Source organism: Lathamus discolor, chromosome 7 (assembly GCF_037157495.1).
Source record: "Lathamus discolor isolate bLatDis1 chromosome 7, bLatDis1.hap1, whole genome shotgun sequence".
NCBI classification, from domain to species: domain Eukaryota; kingdom Metazoa; phylum Chordata; class Aves; order Psittaciformes; family Psittacidae; genus Lathamus; species Lathamus discolor.
This window is the reverse complement of record NC_088890.1, coordinates 8,565,982-8,581,328: the sequence shown is the minus strand read 5'-3', so window position 1 is coordinate 8,581,328 and position 15,347 is coordinate 8,565,982. Positions and strand designations below refer to the sequence as shown.

The 15,347-nt window shown below is 36.4% G+C and overlaps 1 protein-coding gene across 1 annotated transcript in view; it reads left to right on the top strand.

The window, feature by feature from the left end:
• ERC2 (ELKS/RAB6-interacting/CAST family member 2) overlaps positions 1-15,347 on the top strand; it is a 491,439-nt gene that overhangs the window by 206,703 nt on the left and 269,389 nt on the right. Inside the window, exon 12 of the mRNA XM_065687581.1 lies at positions 14,767-14,902. Coding sequence (XP_065543653.1) covers positions 14,767-14,902 — 136 coding nt within the window. The remainder of the gene's footprint in view (positions 1-14,766; positions 14,903-15,347) is intronic.

The window sequence follows — 15,347 nt, the reverse complement described above, 5'->3', positions numbered from 1 at the left end:
CACAACTTCCTTGGGCAACCGATTCCAGTGCCTCACCACCCTAACAGGAAATAACTTCTTCCTTATATTCAATCTAAACTTCCCCTGTTTAAGTTTTAACCCGTTACCCCTTCTCCTGTCACTACAGTCCCTAATGAGGAGTCCCTCCCCAGCATCCCTATAGGCCCCCTTCAGATACTGGAAGGCTGCTGTGAGGTCTCCATGCAGCCTTCTCTTCTCCAGGCTGAACAGCCCCAACTTCCTCAGCCTGTCTTCATACGGGAGGTGCTCCAGTCCCCTGATCATCCTCGTGGCCCTCCTCTGGACTTGTTCCAACAGTTCTGTGTCCTTTTTATGTTGAGGACACCAGAACTGCACACAGTGCTCCAAGTGAGGTCTCATGAGAGCAGAGTAGAGGGTCATGAGAGCAGAGTAGAGGGGTAGTGTCATTATGAGCCATCTAAATAAGGAAGCAGACATCTAAATAATGAGGTGTAAATCCTGATATGTCAGAATAAACATCTGCAGTAAGGATAAGAAGGTATTAATATCATCAAGCACTAGCAAGACTCCATGTGGAACACTGCTGTGTACTTCTCATCAGTCATATTTGAGAATTAAAGCTGGAAACAGGTGCAGAGAGGGCTGGTAGGATAGTTAAAGGAATGGAATGCTCATGTCACAGGAGGAGTCGAAACAACAGTGGTTTGTTTTTCTGGTGAAACAAAGGCTTGGTGGGGATGCTTGTTCTCTATAAATGGGTGATGAGGTAGGCATTGTGGTGAAAGAAGAGTGATTTCAGTAGAAGAGTGTTGGCACATAATATAATGGTTATAAATCATCCATTAATAAATTTAGACTTAAAAGAGAAAGTAAGTGATGAGAACATTGCAAAATCTTGAATCTGTTTTTCTCCACTGGTATGTTAGATGGTCAGTCGTTGCTTGATTGAGAATAGCTTCTCAGAAGAACTTACAACAATGGCAGAGTTCATTAAAAAATACTACAATAGCTAGGAGATAAACCCAGTTTGTTTTTAAATGAGAAGTTTGAGTGTTTTGATATCCACTTCTCATATGCAGTGGTTTTTGGTTAGTAACACTACAGATGTACATTTAAGATCTTGAAATGTTGGGTTTACAATTAATCCATTTTGAATTGATCTGGATTTGAATTCTGAACAAAATAAGTCCACACAGCACTGACAGTTCATTGCATAAATGAAAAAACATCAGCATATGGAATAATTGCATTCAAAAAAATTATTTTTGTGACTTTTAAAAGAAGTCCATAGGCACCAGCGATGCCTTTAATGATTTTTCTATCTGGGTGTCAGGCAAAGATTTTTTTTGCCTTAATTGAATGGGCATTTAGGTATCTTTAAACAACTTATCAAGTATCGGAGTATTTTCAGTGATGAAATATGAACCTTATTCTTCAGACTGAAGAAAAAAACTGCTGTTAGGGTTAGAAGGGACTGTGTTTCCTGGGGAGTTGGGGAGGGTAAATCTCCATCTTTGATTAGGTACAGTGCTTTGTGAACTTCAAAATGGTATCTTTGAACAAGCTGCCAAACCGTTTAGCTGTTTTGACTTTCATGGGAAGACTTGATGAATGTGTGTCACTCTTTTGGTTCAAAAAACGAATTCATGGTATAGGAAGAGACATCTATGCATCAGCAAACACTACCAATATCCACCTAATTTATTTGTTCCGTTTGGTGTATACATGCATTTGGATGGTTATAAATATAGATGACTTTGCACGGCTCACAAATGACAAGCTGCCATTTTATTTTACAATTTCTGTTTAATTCAGTGTACAACAAGGTTTTACTGCTACAGAAATTTTATTTTACTTCTTGCTTTCCCTTCCCTTCCTTTTTCTCTTTTTTTTTTAATAATATCTGCTGATATAACATCTGCTTGTTATATTTTATAAGAACTAATGTGTTCCTCCCTTTATTCTCTTTTGCTGTCTCCTCCTTATCTGTTTTTCTCCAAACTGCTGCTTTCATCCCTACTCCAACCAGCTTAACTTCCAGGTCAGTATCTTCTGCTCTCCTACGTAATTGCTCCTTCCACAGTGAAGGTTTTCATTGATGCTTTGTTTATTTGGCCATTTTGATCCATAGAATATCTTATTTTATTTTTTTGTTCTGTTTTTATTCTGCTTGTCCCTGTTGTGAAGTTTTTGGTCATTCCATTTCTAGATCAGAAACTTTACAGTAAATGAATGCTTTTGTCAAAAGTCTGTAAGAAAAAAATGTTTATTAACAACATATTCAATTTATATGTTGTTTTGTGTGAAGATTTTTTTCTTCTTTCAGTTTTACTTTTATTATCTTTGTTTAGGCAGTTCGATAATTTGAATAATTTTTTGGTAGACCACCAAACCTGGTAGGTAATGGATTGAACAATAACAACAGAATGCAGAGAGATTTATACCTAAGATCAGAGAGTTTTTAATACATTACCATCGCCCTTTTTACTGTTACTGCAAACATAATAGGATGAGTTGGAGTGGTTCATCTTCTGGTTTGTAAACTTCTAGCTGTTTGTGCTGGCCATATTCTGGACCAGCACAGAATTGCAAGGGAGGTGTATGTGTGTGTCTTTTATATGCTGTGCGTGTGTATAGCATGATCTAGTCAGACTCATGTTTTTCTTTCTTTGAGATTTTGGATTAGTTTAGCTAGCATTTGCATTTGTGAAGTGGTTTTGAGTAGTCTTACCTTATAAAGTATTATTACATGTCTTGTGGTGCTTGTTCAAAGTAAAAATTGATCTAGTCAACTTTTTTTTTGGTTCTTATTAGGCCTTGATGTTAATTTTTCTTTCTCATGTCTGTGAATGGCTGAAAAGTTTAAAGTTAGTGAAGTATTAAAATATCTGCGTGTTATTTTAGAGACGAGTAAGTTTATAGGGTTTGGACTGCAGGTTCGTCTGCTTCTTCCTTATCCCATTCACTTCAGAATGTGTTTTTTTTTGTTTTTTTTTTTTTCCCTGGGACAGGTATTTAAGTTCTCCCTCTTATGATCATCCCTCATTTTTCAGCTTCTGAAATGAATGGTGGAAACTTGGAGAAAGTTTTGTTTCGTGTACTGAAGAAGCTTTGCTTTGGGCAGGGAAAGACCTTGTTTTCAGTTATTGTCAAAGTAGAAAGTGTTTACTACTTCATAGATCAATTGGACTGGAGTATAAAAGGGGGTGTATACTGCAAAGACTTCCTAGGTGGATTTCAGCTACCAAAGTTTTGTATTTGCAGATAAGGTTCCAGGTATCAGGTCGTCATGCAGCACGTTTGTCTAGAATCATGGCAAATGTCCAGTCTGCCTTTTTAATATGTTCAGATCTGATGTTTTCAGAGTTTTTGTGTCAATGTATACTTCTTGCACAGCTTTGTTCTCTGTTCATATAGAAGCAGAGGTTGCTAGTTTAGGAGAGTTCTCAAGCACAGTTCCCATTTCACGGTTCAGACATGCTGGAAAAGTTTCTCGTGGATGCTTTCGAACTGTATGGCAAAAGGTGGCTCATTAAGAAAAGATTGGCAAGACAAGGTTTTTCTTCCTGATGTGCTTTAATGCACACCACAACTGACAGTAACTTTCCAGCTGGAAGATTCTGTTTCTGAAATTGGAAGCTTACTGATTGGAGTAATGAATCAGATCACAGCTTTCTTTTTATTGTCTATTTACTGTGAGCACATTTGCTTGTGCTGGAATGAGTAGTTATTACACCTCACTTATAAAAATACTTAAACAGTTTATTTCTTCCAGAAATTAATGAAATGTATTTTCTCTGGAGTTGGCTATGATGAAATTACTGTCTAAATATGACCACCGTGGCATTTCTATCAGAGCATGCTCATCACTGATTGAAAATCTCTCTAGCCAGAGAGAGCTTAAAGAAGGGTATTATGCTATGCAGTTGTCATTATGGTTGATTTCACTGGAATTCAGTGATTGGTATGCAGAAACATTTGTTCAGCAGTTGGAGGTGCAATTTCTGTTATGATTTATTGACCTAAAAAAGCAGCTGACCTTGTTGAAGCAAACTGTCCTCATAACCCTGCCAACTTTCATCCCTAGAGACCTAGATAACTTGCAGTGTATGATTAGAGTTTATTGTGAGATTTCAGTGAAGTGTTGAGTTTTTTGCAGCTTGAATCATCATTAGGATCAAAACTTAATTTAAGAAACAGATCTATTAATTAATTTAATTTCTGCTAATCTATATGATCTTAGCTGTCAGTTTATTAATCTGTTTTTATATGGGATTAGAATGATTAGAGAAATACCGCATCTGTTTTATAAATGTTTTATAATGTTCTGAGCACAAGAATCAGTCAGTAACATGGGTTTTGTTTGGTTTTGGTTTGTTCTGTTTTTCATTTAGGTTACAGCAGGTTATATCCTCCCTAAACCTTTCTGCCTTCAGATAAAGGGGAGATGGATATTTTTTCCATGTATAATATACTGGCCAGTGCTAGAAATTTTCCCACCAGCCTCTGATGCTGGCCTTCCTGATTGTTTCCGTGGGAGGCTAAAGCTCAATGAGATGTGTAAGGTGAGGTTTAACGGAGTTTTAAATTTAACTTTGGAGCCTTCCACAGTTTTGTCAAATGTCAGTTTGATGGTTCCAAGGGCAGAGTGATATGTTGTTCAAAGATAATTTCCCTGGAGAAATTGAGATAGTGTACTAATGAAAACTGAGAGAATCTGTGATATACATTACTCTTCTGAGAGACTGGTTATTCTGAGTGAGAAGCATAGCTGTCATGTTGGATAGCAGGCAGATTGTTGTCATGTCTTTCTCTTTTAGTCTGTTTGCTACACATACAGAATCAACCTTTTAACATTGTGAACATTTTAAAGTTTAAATGCTTTGAAAACGGTGATTTGAGAAAAGATGGTTTAGGTTTATCTGATTACATGTGTGATTTTGAATTTGTATAGATCTGCATTTCATTTCATTTAAGAAATAAAGTAAAATCCTTGGATTTCTACTTTCTTAAAAAAAAAACCAAACTTGCAAAATAAGCATAAATGATAGTGATAGACAATAAAAAGATACAAACAGGTCCCTAGGACAGGATGATGCATTGTTGCTTATTTTTATCTCACTCACTCCTGAACCTGCCTGTCCAGTTTTATACTTTGCCCTTTTGGTTTTCTTAAAAGCATACAAACATTAAAATAATCTCGGAGACAACCAGAAATAGATTGTTTAAATAAGGAAGGATATTTTTAAATTTCTCAGTGATATCCTTTTTTTGGTTTTGATTTGGAGTGTAAAATGCTCCGGTGAAAAAAATGGACATGAAGCATAAATTGAATATGAGGAAAAAAGAGCTCTACCTCTCTGAAAAATACCCACTTTGGATTGGGTTGGACCTGAGACCAAAATTCTGTATTGAGGAAGATGGAACAATAGGACCATTACTCTTTTCTGTGTCATGGTTACTAATTTAAAGACAACAATATTTGCTATGCTTCTCCAGACCTGCTGCTTGTACTAGTTTTCCTCAGGGGAAAAGCCACAGAATGTATTGCTTTACCTCTTGAATGTGTGAATGAAGTATCTGCACAGCTCTCATCTGGGGAGCTTGGTGACTGCCTGGGTGCAACGCTGTCAGCATTCCCTGTGTACAGTGAATGGGTGTGTGAGTGAAGAAGCATTATGAGATAGCACAGCTTACCCTCAAAAAGCTGTGACTGAAAAGAGACAGGGGAACTAAATTTAGGAATTGGGCTGTTGGTGGAACCACTTCTTCCACTCACATTGTTTGCTTCCATAACGCAGGAGCAACATGTCTAGACAATGTGATCGTGACTGAGTTGAAATGCTGTGATCTGAATTTATGATGAAGGGAAGTTAGTATTGTTGAAACAAGGAATCATACAAAGTATATCTGATTTGTTTAGAGATCTGAAGAGGTTACTGCAAAAGCATGGAAAGTTTGATCTATATATTGAATGATAATGACTAGATCTATCCTGAGAACTGTTAGATTGAAACAGGAGTTGCAGTTGAAAGATTCAATTCAGAAGGAAATTGCAATGAAACATGGATCCTGATTGCTGTCAGGCTTGGCTGGACATGCTGTGGAGCAGCTGGATGCAGAGAATAACTGGACAGAGTCAGGAGTTCAGGAGTTGGTGGGTTTTTTTGTTGTGTGTGTGGTTTTTTGGTGTGGTGTCCAGCTTATCTGGACAACAACTGGAAAGGACCTGATGAAGCGGCAGCAGGGCTACAGCTCGTTGCTTGCAAAGGAGCTATTTCCAGTTACTGGTTACAGTTACTGCTAATGGTATCAATTAATAAAATAGCTGAGCAAGCAATTTCTATATTAAATCTAGTGTCCTGTCACCAGCAGTGTCTTTGGTTTTTTTTTTTTTTTTTTTTTATTTAATTTGTTTAAAGAGCACCAGAAGAAAATACAGAACAATCCTGGGTGTACGAGAGATGTGTGGCAGATGAGGCTTCTGGTATGAATTTCACACATGTTCCTATAAAGTGTCATCCAGTAAGAATGTGCTGAGGAAGACAGTGCAATGCCCTGCATTGGAGTTTCAGTGGTTGCAGTGCAGATACGTGTTGAAACAAAGTGATATGAACCATAGTTTGGAACAGGATTTTACTAAGTCTTTTTCATTCATGCGTTATCCTCGTATGAATATTTCTAGCATCTCTCCAGGGCTTTGGAGGGAACTTTGTCAGACTAAACACTTCTTAAGCAGATTTTGGAAAACTTCCCAGATTGTGTGTTAGGTAAACACTTCCTCCCACGTTTTTGTCTTTGAGGTGAGAAATGTTTCAGTGACTTCTGCGACACTGGTTTTATTTCTGCCAAGCAGAGTTGTTTGCTCTCTTAAGGCAACAGTATCTTTTTGTGGTGCATTTGAAAGCAAGACAGTTGTCACACTGAGGCACTGTCATAATCTGAATATTAAGAAATCTTAAACTAGGCTTCAGACGTTTGGAATAAAGAGATTTAAAGGAAAGGGAAAAGAAGAAGAAAAAAGGGTTATTTGAATTTGTGTATTTTTGGTGTTTTGGTTTATTTATTCTTTTTAACCCAGCAATAGAACTGCCTTTTTTTTTTTTTTTTTGTTTTGTTTTGTTTTGGTTTGGTTTTTGTTGTGTTTTGGTGGGCTTGTCTTTTTTTTGGGGGGGAGGGGGTGGTGGTGTGGTTTGAGAGCTATAGATCCCTGTGGGCAGCCAGCTTGCTTCTTTGAGTGCAACTGCAATAGCTATGAATCCGTTGGTAACAGGAGACTGGAATGTAATGAAAACGTGGGGTATATTAAAATTATCTTAACTGGTAGCTTGGCATTACAGAATTTGTGCATTCAACTGCACAATTAGGGGTGTAGGAATGAAATTCTTTGGCGATTTTAAAAATGCTGTTTGTTTTGAATGATCTTTCTGTCTTTTGTATGTGGTGTTTATTTTGGTTTCGGTCCTTTTATCAACATAGACACAGAGAGTGCTTCTCAGTTCTCTTTGTGTGTAGGTGGAGTATGAATTGTGACATGGAATTTTCTGCGGTCTCAGCTTCAGGTGAATGGCAGAGAGAAAACCAAACATTCTTCTTCAGTAAGAGAACAATAGTTACTTTTTGTGATAATATTCTCTGAGACGTGTAGTAAAATAGTGGCCTTTATTATCAAAAGATGAAGTAAATTTGGCCAAGTTTAACCAGAAAGTATTATCTTCCTCAAAATTCTCTTGTCCTAAGGGCAGCAAAATTTTACTCGGTTGTCATTAAGGTTATTTCATAAGTGAAGTTCTTAATGTCCCATGTTAGCCTTCCTTGAGCAGGGGCAGTCCAAACACAGGGTGCAATGTTTTCTTGTCTCCCCAGGAAGCAGCCACTCAAAATTTCCTTCTCATCCCATGTTCTAATACACATGCTAAGGAAGCTGAGCTACTTCCATTTATGTCCCTCAAGAACAGACATTTTTTTTCGGTTGCAAGATCAGATAACACCACTATAAAAATGAAATTGTGTGTCAGAGTCAGCTATAGGGTGGTAGGTTATGTTGTTACACAGTTTAGGAGTTTAAACAATTATAAAGGCAATTAGTTCAGGCACTTGAAGTCTTGCCCCTGCTGCTTTCCAGTGGGAAGTAGAAGGGGGGAAAACATAGTTCTATAGGGATAAGGAAAAGAGTGGGAATAAGATCTGGTAGATTTTCTGCTTTGGAATAGTGAGGTCAAGAAGGGCAAAGGTGAGATAGGATGGACAATTTTTTTTCTGTAGGATGGTATATAGGTTAGTCAGACATGCAAAGAAGGGGGAGTCCTTTGAGATTTGGGGATAAAGTTGTCCTCCAAAATGTGGCCTTTATGATAGCACACATGGCAAAAATACTTATTTTCCCCTGTTTGAGTCTGTCTGTACAGCAGTTGATGAATGTTTTGTTTTGGGTTTTTTTTCCTTAGGAAAGGAGAAAACACTTTGCTCGTATGTGCCTATGTATTGGTCTGTATTTATCTGTGAGATTTTTATGTTGGTCTGTCTAGTTTTCACATTGAAAGCAGAGACTCCCAAAATCAAAAGAAGCAGAAGAAATGTTTTTAAAAATTATGTAATAGCTTTGAAATAGAGAGTGGAACTGATTTACACCAATGTTATATTTCAGTTCCACATGTATCGGTATGAACCATGTCCTCTTTAAGGAAGACAGGTATCTGGCCACTAATATTCTCAGAATTGAGGTGCATTGTATGGTGTTATCAAATGCGGTATTATAAGCTTTGGCACCATTTTTAGCACAGTTACAGATATTCATAGCAGCTTAATTATCAGACTCTCAGAAGAACCAGAGACAAACCCCAAATGAAAGAATTACTCTGGAGGGGGTGTAGCACATTAGAAGTGGTGAATAGCTTTGGGACTTTGTTAGGCTCCATTCTGCTTATGTTGCTTGTTTTATGTATCAGTGGTGAATATGCACTTAGTGTGGGTTGTGGATCAGTTTTGATAGGGCCTCACTGAGGCAGTTCACACTGATGCATTCAGCCTGGCAACATATATGTATTTTTCTGTTTTGAAGATTCCCTTCTGGGAGTTTACTTCAGTGAGAAATACTTTTCTTTGCAGCTTTGGACACACTAATTCTTTTCCCACTCTTAGCAAATGCGCTAGCGATAAATAGTTACATTCTATGTTGCTGTGTGACATGTTTGCTAGTCAGTAGATCTCTCAGGCAAAAATCATTGCATACAGTGGTGAGATGGCTTGCAATTTTGCAGTCAGATATCATTTACAGGAAAATAGGCAAAAAGCTTAGGAAATAAAATATTGATATTCTTTTGTATGTTAAGGAATTTTAATCTGTTTTCTTCCTGTGGTTATAATCATTACTCTATGGCATTTTTTTATCAGAGCATAAAGCTAGATGAATGACTTGGACCAGAATTTACAAACTTATGAGTCTAGCTAGCTTTTGAGCATCATCTACATCACTAAAGAAAGTCAGGCCCAGTATAATTTTTGCCTTCAAGGGAGGAAGAGTAAAAGTCTTTTTGAAGCCGAGCTCTGTTGGACATGCTGGCTATGTGAAAGTAAATAATTTCTTAATGATTGGGATGATTGCTTTTAGTTTTGCATTGAAGGTATTCTTTAACTTCTTAGAATCATAGAATAGTTAGGGTTGGAAAGAACCTCAAGATCATCTAGTTCCAACCCCCCTGCCATGGGCAGGGACACCTCACACTAAACCATCCCACACAAGGCTTCATCCAACCTGGCCTTGAACACTGCCAGGGATGGAGCACTCACAACCTCCCTGGGCAACCCATTCCAGTGCCTCACCACCCTAACAGGAAAGAATTTCCTCCTTATATCCAATCTCAACTTCCCGTTTAAGTTTTAACCCGTTACCCCTTGTCCTGTCACCACAGTCCCTGAAGAAGAGTCCCTCCCCAGCATCCCTATAGGCCCCCTTCAGGTACTGGAAGGCTGCTATGAGGTCTCCACGCAGCCTTCTCTTCTCCAGGCTGAACAGCCCCAACTTCCTCAGCCTGTCTTCATACGGGAGGTGCTCCAGTCCCCTGATCATCCTCGTGGCCCTCCTCTGGACTTGTTCCAACAGTTCTGTGTCCTTTTTATGTTGAGGACACCAGAACTGCACACAGTGCTCCAAGTGAGGTCTCATGAGAGCAGAGTAGAGGGGCAGGATCACCTCCTTATCATTATGACAGATGTACTAGGTAATAAACAGAAAATAAGAAAGACTAAGACTAAGATAAAATCTCAAATTTTAAATAATGTTTTGGATACAAAGAATTCCTTAGATGATAGAATCTGGATTTTTTTAAAAAACAACCAACCAAAACAAAATAAACATAAAAACAATGAAAAAACTTAAATGGCTAGAGTTGAACTGACGGTTAGATCTGAATTTTAAAGTTATCTTTATGCTTTTGTTTTAGTCTTGACACAATAAATCAAATTGGAACCTATATGTACTGTCATTTTTAGGACAGTTGGGAATGTTTCCACTGAGTCTTACTGAAGTAATGTAGTTTAGAATGGACATTCACATGGATAGGATTTACAGGGATCAGGTCTTCTGCATGACTAGCTACTGAGATATAGAGTGCCTAGTAAAATGTTAGAGCATGAATCGTTCGTAAAGGTGTAATCTATAAAGGAGAATGAGATTACCTGTTAAAAATAATTGTTTTCAAGTAATGGGGATATTCTCCCCAGTGCTTGCCTGAAGCAATAGTTGAAGATGTTTAATTATTTAAAATATGGGACTGGATTAAATTTTAAAATCTATTTTTGAGGCTTCCAAATTTTATAGAAGTTTCTTGTTTTGACTAAATTGTTGTATTTATTTTTTTCCCCTAAAAACACTTTTTGGTAAGCTTTTTTTTTATTTTTTTTTTTTTTCATTGAGGAGTGCAGGTTCCCAGCACACTGGAGAATTTTTTGATTGACTTTTATACAGCTGGTCCCATTGTGGTGCTGTTTAAAGTGATGAGAATTATTGCAGACATATTCCTTTAGAAAACGTTACAGGTTTTGGTCTTGGGGGTATTTTGCATGTCTGCATTTTTTGGATGCTTTGAGGGGAAAAAAAGTCTTTATGAAAGAGGGTAAAGGCTATACTAAGCATGTAACACTTATTTTTGGCTGACATTACCAACTTTTTGGCCAAGGTACCCAGGTGGCTAATTAAACCTGGGAATTTAATGAAATAGTGTGATTTTTCTATGGCTATCAGAGATGAAAGCATTGAGTTCAGACAACGGTTACACGCTACTGTAAAATGAAATCTGAAAGATACATATATGCAGAAACTAAATGTTAATATTTATTCTAGAAAGTTGGACTAAGGAATCAAAGGTAATTAGAACTATGAGATCAATTTGTATGCTGTTCCAGATGAACAAGAAAAGCCACAAATGAAGTAAAGGTAGTCATTACAATTAGAAATATTAATAGCAGCAAGAACTAAGTGCTGCTACTGTTTTGATATTCATCTTTCTGCTAATCAAGGAGCTGGATATCAGTATCTAGGATACTGATACAATGTCTGTTTCTTTCAAAGATGTTTCAACTAAAAAAATTAAAATAAAATAGAACAAAAAATAGGGTCTCTAGGTTCTTTGGTTCAGACTTCGTAAAAGACAAAGCTGTAGGGCTGTATATGAATTTTTTGTCTTTTTCCCTTCATCTACCCTGTTTGGATCTGTGATGTTCTTATATACCTAAAGATATAGCAGTTATAGTTTGATGGTTCTTCAGCAGTATTGGAAAGTAGAGCTTCTACAGTTTATTGGTTCCTCTGTTGGCTGTCTAAGCCAGTTTACTGAAATGCTGGATTGAGGGAAACAGATGTAGGCGTTGCTCAGAACATCATTTATTTAAGGTCACTGTAAAAGAGAATACATAACCAGCTTCAAAATGAACTGTAACAATGTGGAAAATCAGCTGTGAAATTCATCTAAGTGCTTTGGGGCAGTTAGGTTATTAAGTAAAGAATACTTTTGCATATATTTTAGTAGCTGAATATGTTTAGTGTGTGATGGTAAGATCAGTTCTACTGCCCAGACCCCCCACAGCATACATTTCAGATTTTGAAGGTGTGCATCTTTAACAGTAATATTTTATTCTGTCTAATGAACTTTGTGGTCTTACAGGTTTAAATTGAAAAAGTGTAGCAGAACACATTAAACTAATTCCTCATGATAAAGAATAGTGTAGACGCTACTATGTGCACCAGCATAGCTAATGAATTCTGTGGATATTTTATACCCTGTCTGGTAATGACATATGTTATCTCGTGACAATTCTGTACTGTTCCCAAATATTATTCTATTTCTTGTGCATAATTTTTAGTTAGTTTGATTTGCTACTTTATTCAAAAGCATTTCAGAAGCAGAGGCATGTGAAAAAATACCAGAGCAAGCATACTAGAAAAAATACACTGGATTATGGACTGTGTTGATGTATAATTGGTATATTTGCTGGTTAAAAAAAAAAAAAAAAAAAAGAGTGGGCAATGTGGTCTTGTATTTATTTCCTCTGAAGAACTCCTCCTGTACCTTTGATGCAGGCGTAAAAGAACCCTACTAAGGATTTTTAACTGTAGCATTTTCTTTTCATTTCCATAGGCATGTAGTCAGTTGTGCAAGGGAGAGGGGCTAGGGTACATCTTTCTTTTATTTCCTTCTCGTCAAGATTTTGCATATCACAGGCACCAGATGTTTTCCTTTGCAGCTTTACCATGTTCTGCTTTTCAGTGTGGCATTAGACAGAAACTGAAATGGGAAGTTGTGTGAGGGAAGGGTGATGAAAGAAGCAGTTAGCGTTGGCATAAAATTGAACTTCTTACGGAGATTAAATATAAATTAATCTATCATTTACTCAGCATTAGGTTGGAAACCATTTTATATTTTAACAGCACAAAGTTATATTGCACCACCAAAATTTCTGCCAAATACCACATTTATATATGATGTTTTGAAAGTAATTTTTTCTAATACTCATTTTGGTTATATGCTGATTAGGTCAATGTTTATAATTATGTTGCATGGACCCATATCACATGGAAGAGTACTGATTTTCACCTGGAGTTGCACAGAGCATCTAATATGTATTTGAATACTTGATTAATAAAGACAAAGGGCATCACTCTAAAAGTCTTGAAGAAATTTAACCATTCTTAAAACTCTGTAGTAAAGTACTCGTGATCTGTGCTATACTCCCAGGTCTATTGAGGTAGGTCTCATGTAGGCAGGTTTCCTCTGACTATTGTGTAATGTACTATTATACTTTAATTTGGGGATTTGTCAAGTAATTCATACTTGTCTTTAAAAAATATTGTCTATTGGCTTGATGTATACTCTTTAAAAAAGCAGAGATTTTCATTTGAATTAGTTGTACCCGCTTTTATTTTTTCTGGCCAAGTTGTAGTTACTGTTTTTCTGATAATAGATTAGCTTTTCTGTTACGTACTGTACTTACAAACTTTTTTAATGAAGTGTCATCTAAGAATTTTTAATTACATGGTAACAATTATTGATTATAGATTCATTTTTATTTTTCAGTATAAATAAGTAATGAAAAAACCCCAGTGATAGGACAAAGAAACCAGCCATGGAAGTAAATATAACATGATGTAGTTTCTTCAGCATAATAAAATCGGTGCAAGAAAAGTATTCCGCAGTTTTTGGGTTTTTTGTTTTTCCACTGAAAGTTGTAATGTGGAAGGAACAGAGACATTTTCAGTGATCCTTTTGGGAATTAAATAATATTCTCTTCATTTGCCAGAATAGGATTAGTGAGTAAAGCTCATTAGGAATTTGCACGTGACTTTATTTTTATGTAGATAAAAGGCAGCAAATTCCTCAAAGTCAGAGAAAGTCAGGAAAATAATATTTAAGAATCCAAGCAGGTAGAAAGCCAGGATGTTTTTTCATTGCCTGCCAAGCAAAATTGTCTTGCCTTCTTTCTTAAAAGGATGTATGCTAAGTATCAGAATCAGGAAAGCTTCTGGTAACTTAATGAATAACATCCACAATAAAAGATAATTAAACATTGAAACAATAATTTTTTTATCTATTTTTTTTTTTACTGGAGTACAGCCTTAGCAGAAGAAAATCTGGAAGTTGCTCAGAAACCTATTTGTTGATAATATTTTTTAGAAAGAAAGAAGTCTCATTAAAAAAGGTAGAAATGTAATGTTTTTGTTATGTGCAAAGCTATCTGTAAAGGCATCATTTATTCTTCATGGCATATTTATGACCTGACCTTCTACTCCATCTCACTTTATTCCTCAGAAAAGATGTATTTATAGTCCGGGTTTTCAAAACCAGAATTTCACAACATACATTAGTCATCACCTTCACCTTCTGCTTCCTTTGAAATTAATGCTGCTTAGAGCACCCATTAAAATTGTCCCGAACTCACTGAGTGTGTAAGGATTGTTGAATAATCTCTCTCTGTTACAACAAAAAATTTTCTTCATAGTGCTTAAAACATGTATGAGTATTTGTGAGCAAATGGTAAAAAAGAACAAATCCTGAAGGCCTGAATAACAGCTTTATTATTGTATAATCTGCTGGTATTATAGTTTTCTTCATATGCTCTCTTGAAAATAAGATGAAGTTGTATTGTTTACATCTGATAGTAGGAATACTTGTATCTGTTGAAGAATCAGTCTTGTGTTAAAGTCACGTGTTAAAGTCACATATTAATTTGTAGAGAGAAAGAAGTGATTGCAGTCATTAACACTAATGCATATGTGTGTGCAATTCTTAGACATATGAAGGACCAGAACAAGAAGGTTGCCAATCTGAAGCACAATCAGCAAATGGAAAAAAAGAAGAATGCACAGTTGTTGGAAGAAGTTCGTAGGCGAGAGGACAATATGACTGACAATGCTCAACATTTACAAGTGAGTTTATTTTTCAATTGGGTTTTAAAACCATCAGAGTACACTTTTGTTTCACTGTGTGTCTTCCAGGATGTGTAATGAATCTCTTCCAACAGAGAGCTGATGGCTCTCTTCTTTCTGACTGGGGGATGCTCTACTGACTTCAATTGCATCCATGAAATTTTTGCTACTTAATGGTGAGGAGAAAAAACAGTAGGATTTGAAGCCCTCTCCTCATAAGGATTGTATTTTGCTTATTTAGAAGCAAGTAAGTCATTATGGCTTCTTTTGAGAAAAGTCAGAAAACAGAAGGATAATTACCCTTTCTGGATTCTATTTCTATGCTTTTCACAGCATTATATCTACAAGCCATAGTGAGGTAATATAATCTGGTTAAGAATTTCAGCATGTCTGGGTATCACATAATAGTGTGCTGTGATTTTGTTTTATTTATTTTTTTCTTATT